The sequence below is a fragment of the Polypterus senegalus genome, chromosome 2 (genome assembly GCF_016835505.1).
Source record: "Polypterus senegalus isolate Bchr_013 chromosome 2, ASM1683550v1, whole genome shotgun sequence".
NCBI lineage: Eukaryota > Metazoa > Chordata > Cladistia > Polypteriformes > Polypteridae > Polypterus > Polypterus senegalus.
In genome coordinates, this window is record NC_053155.1 from 194832195 (window position 1) to 194847949 (window position 15755).

At 36.6% G+C, this 15755-nt stretch overlaps 1 protein-coding gene across 11 annotated transcripts in view; it reads right to left on the reverse strand.

Annotated features, from left to right (window-relative positions):
* The window catches only part of caska (calcium/calmodulin-dependent serine protein kinase a), a 509789-nt gene that overhangs the window by 198178 nt on the left and 295856 nt on the right, over nt 1-15755 (reverse strand). For all 11 annotated transcript variants that reach the window (XM_039745129.1, XM_039745125.1, XM_039745124.1 and 8 more), the window contains exon 7: nt 599-774. In XM_039745129.1, coding sequence (XP_039601063.1) covers nt 599-774 — 176 coding nt within the window. The remainder of the gene's footprint in view (nt 1-598; nt 775-15755) is intronic.

Sequence of the window (15755 nt, forward strand, 5' to 3'; positions counted from 1 at the left end):
TTGATGAAGCAATGCTCTCTTCCAAAAGCATTTAAGAAAGCTACATTTATACAAACATACTTTTTGGCTTAAATTGTCATTTGATTTTTAAAGATAAAGTGTATTTTTTCTTATATTTTTAATTAAACAAAATGTATGAACAATCAAAGAATTATGTAAAAATAGACCTGTACTGAATAGAAAGAAGTATGTTCATATTTTGAAACAGGTGGTTTGATATTCACAGCTCCAGAATCACGGGTGTGAATCCCAGAATTGTGTAAAGTCTACAGTACATAGATTTAGTTAGCATCTTCAAACCATTCAACCCAAATGTCTGTGTAGATTCTTCTCCATGTATTCTAGTTTATATATGTACAGTCCATATTAGGTTAACTACAGACTCTAAAGAGTCTTACAGTGCATGCATGTGTGATTTTTCTGGGATTGATTGGTGTCCCTTGCCGGGCATGAACTGGATAAAGGGGTTAAAGTGCACATTGTCACTTGTACCTACTTTGTAAAACATCCTATTAGGATTTTGAAATAATCTGTCTGAGACACATGTTTGGGAAAAAAAAGGTTCAAACAACACATTTTATTAGCTAGAAATTCATACCTTGTATTTTCCTTTGATGATTGCCTCAAATAACCTTTCCTTCGTGCCATAAAATGGTAGGCAACCACTAAGCAAAATAAAAAGAATGACACCGCAACCCCAGACGTCCACTGGCTTCCCATACGGCTCTCTCTTTACCACTTCAGGAGCCATAAAATGAGGCGTACCTACTCGCCCTAAAAAAAGGGGGAAAAAAATTACATTTTTTTTCTTTTATATTGCAGAGAACTAAGACTAAAAAGCTTAGCAAGAGTATGTACTAGTGAAACAAAAGTTTAGTTTACAGTTTTTCTGAATTGCTAACCCACTAAATCTGGTCCTAGAACAGAAAACTTTCAAAAGGCAAAACTCGATTATTGAATCAGTCATTGATTTGGGAAAAGTTTGATACAATTTCTGGTGCTCACTCACTCTAAACATATCATTCACAAAATAAATTCCTCCTCATGTTTGCAGGAATGATGTACTCTGATATAAAATGGAAAGCACATGCCAAAAAGTTAAACACAACTAGCCCAAAATTGCCATCATTTACTTACAAAACCGCAAAATTACTCCCACGTTTCAAATCATGTAGTGTACAGATATGTAAGAACATAATCAATAACCAGCCATCTTCTCCTTCTACCACACTTGCCTTTCCTAAATCTCATAGAACAGTTTTTCTCAGTATGGTGGGAGAAAGTATATGACAGTAACCTCTATGTTAAGGAAAATCTTCAATCAGTGGAAGTTGCCTGTGGAGAAAAAACCTGACCTGAAAAAAACATTTGGTTTTGAGTCCATAATTTTCTTTTACCAGACCCATCAGAGGTTTTGTAAATGTAGTGTGAAGATTTCATTTTGTGTTTAGAGTTTTGAGTAAATGGTGACAAGTTTTAGCAATTATGAAATACAGTGATCCCTCGCTATATCACGCTTCGACTTTCGCGGCTACACTCTATCTCGATTTTTTCTCATACACGCTTACGTCACTACACATGCGCTTTCTGAGAACTTTTATTTAAGCCCCACGATGGCTCCTAAACATGCTGCTTTTTCTAAGCCTTCTGACAATAAAACTAAGCGCAGAGGAAGATGCTTACTATCCAGGAGAAGGTGAAACTCTTGAATATGATCAAAAATGGCAATACCCTACAAAAACCTCCTCACGCATATGAAAAGACAGCACCAGCAACTGCCTATCAAGATGTTCTTCAGCCACGCACCCACTGCCTACTCCTAGTACTCCTTCAGTGGTAGAAGACAACGACGCACCTGCTGAAGATACTGCACCACCTCAAGACTCTCCTACTGAGGTCGTGCCTTCATAGGTTAGTGGTTGTGTGTAAGAACTGTGTGCGTGTGTAATTAAATGTACAGTACAATAATCTAATATATTAAACCGGTCGGGATTGTCCTTCTGTCCCGTGAGTGCAAAGCATAGTGTTATTCCGCTTATCACAGACTTACTACTTGCGGCTTGCGGTACGAAGCGATGCGATGTGAGCAGAATTCTGGTGCTCCCATCGTTCCCTTGCTTTTGTGCGTGATGCGCTGGAAAAACAGACAAAATTACGTCTCTGGAAATAATTAATGTTGATGAAGTACAAATGCCTCACCGCGTAGTAAATATCAGGGGAGATGGTGCTTGCTTATTCTCATCTATAGCTTATTTAGTGCATGAAACTCTGTCTTTAGCGGTACAGATTCGGGCTGACATGGTATGACTTTGGACAGGCACTCGAGGGGATAAAAAAACTTGGGTTTTCGGGAGATGTTATTAATGGGCACTTTGATGTTCTCATTCGCTACACTTACATGCCTGATGTACACATGGAGTGCACACAAATTGAGGATAAAAGTCGGTTGCTTTAAAAGGCGGGTGAGCCTAGTAATAATATGATATTTGTAACGTCTAATATGTCTTATTTTCTCTTATTTTGTCTAACATGTTTGGTAATACGAGTGTAATGGTGACTAAAGGGTGTTATTTCATGTCTAGAGGGCTCTAATAATGTTAAAAATGTATTTAGAAGGTTGTAAACAGGTTTTCTATGGTCTAACTGTGAAAATATTCGATTTATGAATAAAGAATCCTACTTCGCGAAAATTAATTTATCATGGTAGAGTCTGGAACGGATTAACCGTGATAAACGAGGGTTCACTGTACTGTAATTAAGAACAACCAATACAGGAAATATGCAAATTAATCACATTCACCAAAATTTAAAAAAGAGACTAAACAGCAAGCAACATTTCACTAAAATTTAAGTTACAAGGGGATATCAATCAAACTTTATATGAAATAATTTTTATAGAGAGACCTGTCACATGGCGCACAACAATATCACAGGAAGGTAAAAAACAAAGTGCTAAATTGTTCAAATAAAGTATAAAGAGGAGGAAAATATCACATACTGAAATGCAAGGACATGAAATCTAAAAAGCAATATAAACATATGAGTTGATTAGCAATAAATATTAAATAATAGCAGTGCCAATATCTTATGGGATAAGAAAAGCATCAGTTATCATATAAAAAAAAATAAGGCAATATAAAAATAAAAACAAATTTAAATAAAAAAAATAAAAAAATATAAGTATTGTTTATAAAATTTTATAGCTTTTGCAAATTATATATATTGTATATATGTGATAACAATATATCATGTAGAAAATATAATAAAATTGAAGATAGAAATCAATCCTTGAACAAAATCCAGAAACAAAAGAATGGTGATTGTTTAGGTAAAACATGATATAGTATTTGTGAAATTACATTATTTTTCATGGCAATAAAATAAACTAATTAGCCTATTGTAATATCTTCTTTAAAAGTGAATGTATTTAGCTTTACTTAAAACATATTTATTTTAAAAATATCTTATATATTTAAAAATACATACAGCACCAAAAAAATATCTAGTATATTGAGTTTATACTAAATGTGTCTCAACACATCTACAAGAATGTGAAGGAGGAAACTGACTTGGCTCTGTTTAGACCACAAAGTAAGAGAAAAAAATGCTTAGGTTTAAGGTTCAAAGCAAAAAGATTACACAATACTGAACATTATTACTAAAGACATCCATTCTAGCAATATACAAAGAGCTTGATTGCTTTCCAGTACTAAGACAATATAAAGAACTGAATATATTCATTTTAGGCATTGTATTGCCTAATTCAGTACTATTTCATCTTTAGCATCAAAAATAAAATGTTAGCTTTGTGAAATACAAGTTTATTTTCAGGAATAGCATCTTAAAAGTTGCAAACTAGAAAGTTCAAACCAACTGTAAGTATTAACTGAGCTTGAAGAAACATGCACATTTATCTTCATTTCATAACTACCCATATACTGTATTTAAGGATGGATAGGTGTACCGAAGCAGATGGGGGATGATTCCTTGCCTGGCAGGGCGATGGATGGAAAATGGATGGACGGGCTTTCCAGCCAGGAGGAAACAGATACTCTTAACCCAGGCAGGAGGCAAATATAATGAAAGGCAGAGGAGAAAATAATATTTGAATTCTCTATCCTCCGATATATTAGATTTTAGCATCTCTGGTTAGGATTCCCACACAGACACAAATGGGGCATGTTTGGACCTGTAGTCCCACGGGAGAGCCCTGTTGGGTACTGTGGGGGCCACTGGGGGAGCTGCCAGGATTAGTAATCCCTGCTTTTAGGAACTTCCATTTGACCCAAAAGTGCCTCTTGCAGGCTTGCCCTAGCACCTGGAAGAGCTCCTGGATCATAGATAAAAGAAGTTGCGTGACCTTTTCCAAGTGACTCGGGAATTGGGAGGCAGGGGAGAACACTTGCTTGGAGGAAGGGCAGTAGGATGAAGAAGGAGGGATGTCTTTAATGTTGTGCGGTGCTGCATGCAGGATTCAAGAAGGGCCTGTAAATGTACTGGATAGAATAAAATCATTATATTTAAAGCTGTGACTGTGTCAATGTCAGATGTGTCCAGGGTTTGGGGCTCAATGATGCTTCCTATCTTTTACAAAATAAGCTTTAAAAAATTAAATTTAAATCCTAATATAAATAATATCCTTCATACTGCTTGTGTTAAATTCAAATGCAAAGCAAGCTTGGCAAATAATTTTGTAGAACTACAAGCTTCCATATAAAACACTCTTATACCATCATTGCATTCATCCATTTTTAACACTTTTTTTTCTCCAGATTATAATCTATTGAGCAGCCAGTGTTTTTCCTGGCATAAATGTGTGCAAATTATAAATAAATCCTTTATTATCAGTCATTCACAGTATAGACTCTACAACAATTTAGTAACACTATTAAGCTAAAATACGTATTTCAGTAATTTTTGTTCAGAAACCAGAACTTCCTTATACTGTAAATGTACGTGAACACAGAGAAAATGTGAGAACTCCACACATACAGTTATAAGCGGAATCTTGGCCTCTTTAGCTTTGGGTCAGCAGAATAAACATGGCATTTCCAAGCTGTACACATAAACCCCTTTTTTCACTCATGCATTCTGGGAAATTCCTAGAGTGACCATTTCAGGAATCTACTGAGATTTGTTCATTCTCTTAAGCGCATAAACAACACTAGTAATGTAAATTGAAAAACAAAGTTACAATCAGTACACACATAAGTGCTACAGTGTTTTATTTCTTCAAAATATTCCTGATGTACACTCTTATCTACAGCCATGCTGCTGCTTCACAGTTGTTGCAGTGTCGCAATCCTTTTTATTTCCATATATATGGAAGTTTGGCAATGGGGTCAAATATTCAGTATCCGGTAAAGTTCAGATTCTAATTTTATGATGTTCAGAACATGAGGAAAGTTCATTTTAGCATGATGTTTGTGTGTGTGTGTCTGTGGAAACATACAGACAACAATAACGTCTTAAAAATAGACCTCTCTTTTTCAAACAAGTTACATGGTGTTTGTCTTGTCATAAGGTCCAGGCCAAATGATTTTGGTCCAGTTTCATCTCAAAAACAGAAACAGTAACTGTTAGAAACTGTTTAAAATCATTTAATTAACCATGCTTTTTTCAGTCTGATCCATTTGGCTTATATAATTTACTAGCAGAATACCCGCGCTTCGCAGCGGAGAAGTAGTGTGTTAAAGAAGGTACGAAAAAGAAAAGGAAAAATTTTAAAAATAACGTAACATGATTGTTAATGCAATTGTTTTGTCATTGATATGAGTGTTGTTGTCATATCTATTCTTATATATATATATATATATCTGTATGTATGTATATGTATATGTATGTATATATATATATATATATATATATATATATATATATATATATATATAGCAAAATACCCGCGCTTGGCAGCGGAGAAGTAATGTGTTAAAGAAGGAAAGAAAAAGAAAAGGAAACATTTTGAAAATAACGTAACATGATTGTCAATGTAATTGTTTTGTCACTGTTATGAGTGTCGCTGTGATATATATATATAGCAAAATAGCCGCTTATGCGATGTCATGTGTTAAAGAAGTTATGAAAAGAAAAGGAAACATTTTAAAAATAATGTAACATGATTGTCAAAGTAATTGTTTTGTGTATTTGGTGGCAGCATCACAAAGTTATTTTCGTCTAGCTGCATCAGAAAATCCATGACGTCTGACACGCCTCCTTTTTACTGTTTTCTCACAGCTTGGATTGCTGCTGTCATATACACACACACACACACACACACACACACACACACATACATACATACACACACACACACACATATATATATATACATACCTATCTACATACACATACATACACACACACAAATTATATATATGTGTGTATGTATGTATGTGTGTGTGTGTGTGTGTGTATATATATATATATATATATATATATATATATATATATATATATATATATATATATACACATACATACATACATACATATATACACATACATATACTTGTGTGTATGTTTGTATGTGTCTATATGTGTGTGTATAGCTTTGTCACTGAGTGCAATGGAAAAATAATAAAATATAGTCTATAAGTTATTAAACAGTAAAACATTAACGTTTTAAGAAGTACAGGTACATTGAGCTGCGGTGGGTTGGCACCCTGCCCAGGATTGGTTCCTGCCTTGTGCCCTGTGTTGGCTGGGATTGGCTCCAGCAGACCCCCGTGACCCTGTATTCGGATTCAGCAGGTTAGAAAATGGATGGATGGAGGTACATTGAGCACTACTGGAGTGGTTGCGGGTAAACTACATTTTAAAGACTGTGTAACACAACAGGTAAGTAACTAACAGCAGCTAAAATGTATATGGATCATCTCTCGGTAGTAGATCCCTTTTGAAAGGCTACACGACGGCTGTGGTATAGAAATTACATTTTCTATGTGAGCGTTCAAATTTGTGCCTCTGGTAATGTGCCTTACCGGCAATTAAAGAAAATTAGTTTTGTGTCCTCTGCTTTGTTAATTGAGAAAGGCTTTGGTTTGGGATAAAAGGAAAAAGGTGTAAAGAAAGGAAAGTTGCCTTTTCTTTTATATAGTATAGAGAGATGTGTCCGCTGACGTTATGATCACCTTTTGGGGACAGTCGCGGTGGGTCTTGTGTAGACTGGTGAGACGTCCCCATCATTAATCGGCTGTGATGGCACTGTCAGTCCTTCACTCCTGTGCATATCTTCATAATCCGAGCTGAGGACCTCATAATCGTATACGTGCAAAAGAAGGTGTGAATCGCCTTAATATTATTTTGCCGTGGTGTATAAAAGGGGTCCGTGTTTGCACTTGTCTGGGCTATAGCGCAGGGGAGGAAGAAAAATTAAAAGTGCTCACTTTGACTTAAGGCAGAAGCGCAGTCAGCGTCTCAAAGGCGGCACAGCTATGCAGCAGCGCTGGCTGCTCGACTTTTGCTGGGCAGGAGACCCCAGTCTTTGTAAACACGTTCATGATATCAAAAGTCTCAGCGCTCTTTGGAGGTAATTCATATATTATATATATATAGCAAAATACCTGCCTACCAGCGGAGAAGTAGTGTGTTAAAGAAGTAATGAAAAGAAAAGGAAACCTTTTAATAATAACGTAACATGATTGACATTGTCATGAGTGTTGCTGTCATATATATTCCTGCCTAAATAAGTCACCTTCGCTTTGCTCTTACTTTGTTACCGTTCATTTAATCATGGCTAGTGGCGGGAAAAATTATAAAATGGAAGGAGGATGGCTTTACCAAAACAATTATTGATGGCGAATCGATTATTCATAAAGCTTGAATTGGTGATCTGTTTTTCTGTGTTAACCTCATATTTTTCATACTTCTTCTCAAACTAAGGTGGTGCGAGGGTAAAATGAATCGGGATGCGCTGATCAATGTAATCGGTGTACCAGGAAATCATGCATTGACAAAAGCTCCCCTTTGCTTGTAATGCAAAGTGTGATTAAATGCATTATTTTTTAACGCGTTATGGAGCACATGCATCGAAGCTTCTCAGCTGTGCTTGTGCTAAGAAAGGAAAGATTTTAAAAATAACGCAACACGATTGTCAATGTAACCTTTTTAAGTAGTGCCTGGAGGATTCAGTGTGAAGAAACTCTAGAGACAGAGTGTGTATTAACTTGTGGATTTTTCTGTGAGTATTTGGTGGCAGTGTGAAGTTGCTTCGGAAGAATTCGTTAGCCGCGAAGCTCAGCTCAGAGCAAAATGAGGTAAATGGGAGGGGTGATGATGACGTGACTCCCCCACCCGCCTTAACTGTCAATCCCCCACAAACACAGTCTCACGGAATTTGCATAAGCACACCCCTTCACCTGCAATTTTAACTTAGTTACAAAGTGATCAAAGCTCTCGTTTATATCCTGCGTCCTCTCATTAAACTTGTATCCCGCATTCCTGTGGGCATGTGAAACGCCAGCGGTAGCCTGTCTATGAACTTAATTTAAAGTTTAGGTTTACACCTTGCTTTCTTTCCGAGGTAGCAACACTCATGAATATGGTAATATATGTCACTCGCTCGCTTCTTATTGTTTCGCTGCCTTCTCAATTATATAATGCATGTTTTCTTAAGCGCTTTTTGGAGGTCTTCCTGGTTTTCTACGCACTGCGTTGACAGTCAGTTCACGTGATTACGTGGGAGGCGTGATGATGTCACACGAAACTCCGCCCCCACGTCATTGCAGCTCAACTCCATTACAGTTAATGGAGAAAAATACCTTCCAGTTATGACCATTAGGCTTAGAATTTCGAAATGAAACCTGCCCAACTTTTGTAAGTAAGCTGTAAGGAATGAGCCTGCCAAATTTCAGCCTTCTACCTACATGGGAAGTTGGAGAATTAGTGATGAGTGAGTGAGTGAGTGAGTGAGTGAGTGAGGGCTTTGCCTTTTATTAGTATAGATTTAAGTATACTGTACATGTGTACCTACACAGAAGTACAGGCTAGCACACCTAGACACACACACACACACACTCAAAAAATTTGTAAGTTAAGATATCTGATAGCTTGTTTGCCCTATCAGGTTACATGCTGGATGATGAAGAGAAAGAAATAAATACACACAGACCACAACAGATCCGTAAAGTTGGATGTGCACAGAGGCATTAAGCCATCCCTGCAGCTTTTTTAATTCATTTGATCCAACATGTTTAGTCTTAAATTAGATATTAAGTCAGTTGTTCAATTGATTCAATTTCCTGTTTATTTTACTCTATAATTATTTATTATTTATTGCCATTCACAGAAATTTTCAGATGACTCATCCATCATTGGCTGCATTAATAATAGAGAAGAGTCGGAATACAGGAAGGTTGTGGAGGACTTGTGGTGCAGGGACAACAACCTGCAACACAACATCAGCAAGACAAAAGAACTGGTGGTGGACTTCTGCCATGCCAGTCACCATCCAAGGAGAGGATGTGGAAGTGGTGCAGAGATACAAGTACCTGGGGGTTCACATAAATAAAAAAACGGACTAGTCTGCCAACAAAGTTGTGCTGTATAAGAAGGACCAGAGCAGACTGTACTTGCAAAGGACTCATGTCTTTTGACGTGTACAGCAAGCTACTGGAAATGTTCATATGTTCAGTCTGTAGTAGCCAGTAAGTTGTTCTACGGTTGAACTCAAAATAAGCACAATACCTAAAAAAAATTATCAGGAAAGACTGCTCCATGACAAGGCAAACCCTGGACACACTGGATGCTGTTCCACTTGGAGCACTTTTAGCCACAGGCTCATTCCACCATGGTGTGCAAAGAAGCACCTCTGGGGTGCTTTTCTGTACACTGCTATCAGGCAAACCAGTGCTTCCTCCTAATGTACTTATTAAGTTCATTTTGAAATATCTGAAAAATATACATTTAGTCATTTATTTCTTTAATGATCGGCTATATTATCTGTCCTGTGAGTCTGTATCGTTTTTTATGTTTCTGGTGCATCTTAAAGCATCTCAATCTCCTCATGGGGTAAATAAAGTTTGTCTAATCTAATCTATCTAATTTGTGTACAAAATAAATATTCTAAAAGTTAATGTACTTGATTGTATATTATTGTACAGAACAATTGATTGTGTTATATCTTAAAATCTTCTGTTGAGTGATTTACTGTACAGTACATGAAGTACTGTATAGACTATTCCATGCCAATTTTTACTGACAAAACTGTGTTCACGAAGGAGTCAGTGCATGGCTACATCTGGGGATAACTGGGCTTAACAATCTTCTCCTTCACTTACGAGGAGATAAACTCCTTCACTTCAAAACCCATCCAATAGTTAAATCAGTAATTTGTCAAATAGTTTACTTAAGAAAAATTCCTGCAAAATTATCAAATGAATTTACTATGATTGTTGCTTTTGAATAGATATCAGAATCATACTTGAGGAGGCCATGAAGTTTTGAATGCTTTTTAGTCAGCAGTTTTAAGACTTTGTTCTTATATGCCAACTTAAGAGATTCCTACTCTTATAGGTCTTGACATGAGAAATAAACAGGTTTTCTTTTAAAGGAATCTTGACCATGCTTTGTTCAAACATGCACTCAACCCTTTTCCAGGGTAGCCAGGTTGTGTAAAAGAAGCTATGAAAATCCACAGAAAATAATTTTGTGCAATAGCACATGGACAACAAGGCATTGAAAGTTTGACTACATTTTCTTAAGAACAGTTTTATTTTTAAAGTGGAGTGTTTTTGCTCCTTGAAAACTTATGCTTTCATTTAAACTGAAAATTTATGGAAACAATACATGTTGTGTGCCACTAAAAGATTTATTTTTACACAATCAAGCTGTATTAGGTGTGTATGCTTGTAAGATGTGAATACAGTGCCAGCCAGATCTACAGTTGTGCTTGAAAGTTTGTGAACCCTTTAGAATTTTCTATATTTCTACATACTGTAAATATGACCTAAAACATCATCAGATTTTCACTCAAGTCCTAAAAGTAGATAAAGAGAAAACAGTTAAACAAACGAGACAAAAATATTATACTTGGTCATTTATTTATTAAGGAAAATGATCGAATATTACATATTTGTGAGTGGCAAAAGTATGTGAACCTTTGCTTTCAGTATCTGGTGTGACCCCCCTTTGCAGCAATAACTGCAACTAAACATTTCTGGTAACTTTTGATCATTCCTGCACACCGGCTTGGAGGAATCTTAGCCCATTCCTCCGTACAGAACAGCTTCAACTCTGGGATGTTGGTGGGTTTCCTCACATTAACTGCTCGCTTCAGGTCCTTCCACAACATTTCGATTGGATTAAGGTCAGGACTTTGACTTGGCCATTCCAAAACATTAACTTTATTCTTCTTTAACCATTCTTTGGTAGAACGACTTGTGTGCTTAGGGTCGTTGTCTTGTTGCATGACCCACCTTCTCTTGAGATTCAGTTCATGGACAGATGTCCTGACATTTTTGTTTAGAATTTTCTGATATAATTCAGAATTCATTGCTCCATCAATGAAGGCAAGCCGTCCTGGCTCAGATGCCAGGCACAAACCATGATACTACCACCACCATGTTTCACATTTGGGATAAGGTTCTTATGCTGGAATGCAGTATTTTCCTTTCTCCAAATGTAACGCTTTTCATTTAAACCAATAAGATCTATTTTGGTCTCATCCGTCCACAAAGCATTCTTCCAATAGCCTTGTGGTTTGTCCAGTTGATCTTTAGCAAACTGCAGACGAGCAGCGACGTTTTTTTTTGGAGAGCAGTGGCTTTCTCCTTGTGACCCTGCCATGCACACCATTGTTGTTCAGTGTTCTCCTGATGGTGGACTCATGAACATGAACATTAGCCAATGTGAGAGAGGCCTTCAGTTGCTTAAAAGTTACCCTGGGGTCCTTTGTGACCTTGCCGACTATTACACGCCTTGCTCTTGGTGTGATCTTTGTTGGTCGACCACCCCTGGGGAGGGTAACAATGGTGTTGAATTTCCACCATTTATACACAGTCTGTCTGACTGTGGATTGGTGGAGTCCAAACTCTTTAGAGATGGTTTTGTAACCTTTTCCAGCCTGATGAGCATCAACAAATCTTTTTCTGAGGTCCTCAGAAATCTCCTTTGTTCGTGCCATGATACACTTCCACAAACATGTGTTGTGAAGAGCAGACTTTGATAGATCCCTGTTCTTTAAATAACACAGGGTGCCCACTTACACCTGATTGTCATCCCACTGATTGAAAACACCTGACTCTAATTTCACCTTCAAACTAACTGCTAATCCTAGAGGTTCACATACTTTTGCCACTCAAAAATGTGTAATATTCGATCATTTTCCTCAATAAACGAATGACCAAGTATAATATTTTTGTCTCATTTGTTTAACTGGTTTCTCTTTATCTACTTTTAGGACTTAAGTGAAAATCTGATGATGTTTTAGGTCATATTTATGCAGAAATATAGAAAATTCTAAAAGGTTCACAAACTTTCAAGCACAAGTGTATTTAGGCAGATATCCATGGAGTTCCTTTTTGCTGAAGGGATGACTGTATCAGGTTACTGGATGGAAAATAATATTTTTATTACATTTGTAGATTTACTCATCAATGCTGAATTATGTAATATGTAAACTGTACTGATGTGAATTAATGTGCAATCCTGCCTGGCACTGTATCTGTTTTGGAAGCTGCCTCCTTTCAGTCTGAAGCACAGAAACTTTTTTTTGTGGTTGAGGACAGCTTTCTGAAGGCAAATTTAATAGATATGTCTTGTTTATGCAGTTTAATTTTCACTTGCTCATGACAGCAGGATTATGAAATTGATTGCTGGAAAAATATATTCAGAAAATAGTAATAAAACAAAAAATGCATCTTCGGCAACTTTGAAAAATAGTCTTGCACTTTAAATTTTAGCTGTTATGTAAGCTGCTAAAATATGTTTTAAAAACTGCTCGAGATCCTGAATTATACCGTTGCAGTCCTCATAAGTTACTTTTACCAGACCCTGTGAAACAAGAAATGTGCAATCACCGAACTAGCAATTGGATTTGGACTGGCCTGCTTTTACTAAAACATAACTAAATATGTTATTGAAACTGGCCAGGAGAAACCCAACCTGTGTATCTCTATGATCTCAGTGTGTGCTTAAATACACAGTTGCTACTTAAAGTATTACTATAATCTATTTGATTTATTTAATTACTACTTTTCAAAGATAGGCTTATTGCTACAGTGGTTTAATACCACAGGGAATTAGTTGGTTTGTGTGTAAACAAAATAGTAAACAAATAGGCACTTCTAAAAATAAAATAGTGAATAATAAGAGCACTACACTGAAAATGAGATTATTAACTATAAGTAATAATTTTAAACTGATGCTATTTTAAAATTGTTTTGTGCAGGTAAGTGTCAGTATTGTCAGTGTTTTCAAAACCTTTGCTTCCTTATTAGAACACTTTTTTTAAACAATTCTCCAAATTTTTCTTTAACACTAGAATCCCTGAAGGTTATGAAAAAACGTGTAATCCCGGCCCACCTTAAATCCCTTTGAAACTTTCCATCAGCGTTTTTTGTTTTGTAAATGTGTCGATCAGCTCTATCCCCTGCCTTGATGGAGCTCAACTCAGTCAAAAAGTTCTCTCAGCTCAAGCCAAGGCTCCTTACCTGTGTGTGAGGTCCCTGGAGTTGTATAGGGTAAATAATACAGTATATAATTATTTGGAATACATGCATTTCTAATGTCTAATGTTATACTAATAATGACATGAAGTGTATAATATGTGAAGTCCAAATATCAAATAAACATCCACTTTTAGAGGGTAGTGGGTGGCAATGGAGAGCAGCAGGCACGAATACCTACTGTACATGGAAGTGAGGAGGGGGTGGCTGGGACACAAGCAGACAGCAGTCGTAGAAGCAAAGAGGAATGCAACTTATTAAAAGTATGACCTTTACTCAGCAAAAAGCGAGGGAGAAATGCTTGGTGCTTGAGTGTTAGAGTGCTTACAATCCTAGTTGGGAAGGCCTGCTCTGGTCCTTTAAAGTTTACAGAAAGTTCCTGGATACAGGGGAACCAGGGGCTGTCAGAAAGAGTTCTATACTGATGTGTCTGTTGTAATTATGAAGCCATGCATGAACCAGAAGTAAATCTGGGGTGAAGCAGAAATTGACTTTAGGAGAGGGATTAAGTGAGTACAACCCTTAGAAAAAATGAGTTATGATTTTGGAGGAGTGGAAGAACAAATGTGTCACTGACAGGAAAAACTGAAGCCAGGCTTCTTGTAGGAGAGAAACAGTATGTAAGAGAGAAAGTTTTAATGTGGCAGTTTGATGGGTAAGAGAACTGACCACCTGACAAGACACACAGGGATTTAAAAGACACTGAGGTAGACTCAGAAATGTTTTTTTTTTTTGGTTGTTAATTTGAACCTTGGTTGCTCACTATTTTCATCCACACATTGCTTGCTTTTTCGTTTTAATGAAGACACCATTTTGATATATTTTGGTCTTTTTTTTTTACCTCATTCTGGGTTTGTGGACAAAATGGTGTATTGTCTAGTTTTGCTAGGCTTTCTTTGGCACATAAGAAATGCCAAGACAGTAGACTTAGCAGGTGAGCCACCTGTACTTCCCTCCCTTAAATTCTAAAATGACCACTAAATTGAATAACTAAACTTCAGCTCTAATAACACATTTAGCCAGCTCTGTACTACATTTGACAACAAAGGTGTAAATCAAGGATGAGCTGACACATTGTTTCTGCAGAGACTCAAAGAAAAATGATTTATAATCACCAGTAGAACTCTGGCTGACTGACTGAAAAAAATAAGGCAAATATATGCCGGCATCTTCCTTTAAAACTAGATGTATGCATCATTTCTGTCTTTTCTGGATCATAAGACTGGTATCTGGAAAGACTGAATTAGCTCCAATATAAACTCTTCCAAGCTCTGTGCCAGTCACTAATCCCAGTCTGATAAGACTGAACAGTGGCTTTATTTCAAGAAAGGAACTTCAACATGTAAACTCTTGAGCAGAGGAAATAGATATGCAGTTTCCTATATAGTTTCCAAATATACAGCGAACAACCTAACAGCAAGGTAAAGGAAGGCAACATCACATCACAGACAAAGGACCACGTGGCAAAAACAAAGAGTGCTGGGAAAGCTCTCTGTTTGAACCCAGTGGAATGGTGCATAAATCCATACAGCACTTGACATCATCATTAAAGGTTCTGTATCTTAAAAGTGTTTATCCGTGGCAACATAAATTAGAATTCTTATTAGATACAAAACAGTCAGCTGAACACCTCCTTCCTCATTTTCGATTCTTACTGTGTTAGGCAACTGTGTTATGTAAACGTCTAGCTTTAACAAGCTTTCCACTAACTTGGACTCAAACAGACTTAAACCACGACATAATGGCTTAGCCCTTTCTCACCCAAGGCTGAGTATTAGAGCAAAGGCAAGCTGGCTATGATATCCTGGTAAAACTTCAAAAATAAAATACTAAACTAAAAAGCTTCTAATACCAAGAATGTATAACTAACACTTGCATCATATCTTTTATGCCAGTAAAATTAATACATTATAAGTAGATACTGTACTGCTATAATCCTTGTATATTTCAATAAATTGGACTAGTCTGTTACTTGAAACGAAATATGCTTCTCTTGATACAAGTCCAATAGTTGAAAACTCTAGCTACAGGGAAAGGTAAGGAATAGAAAATAGGTACTTGACCAAATTAATCAAATGAATTACTTGCATT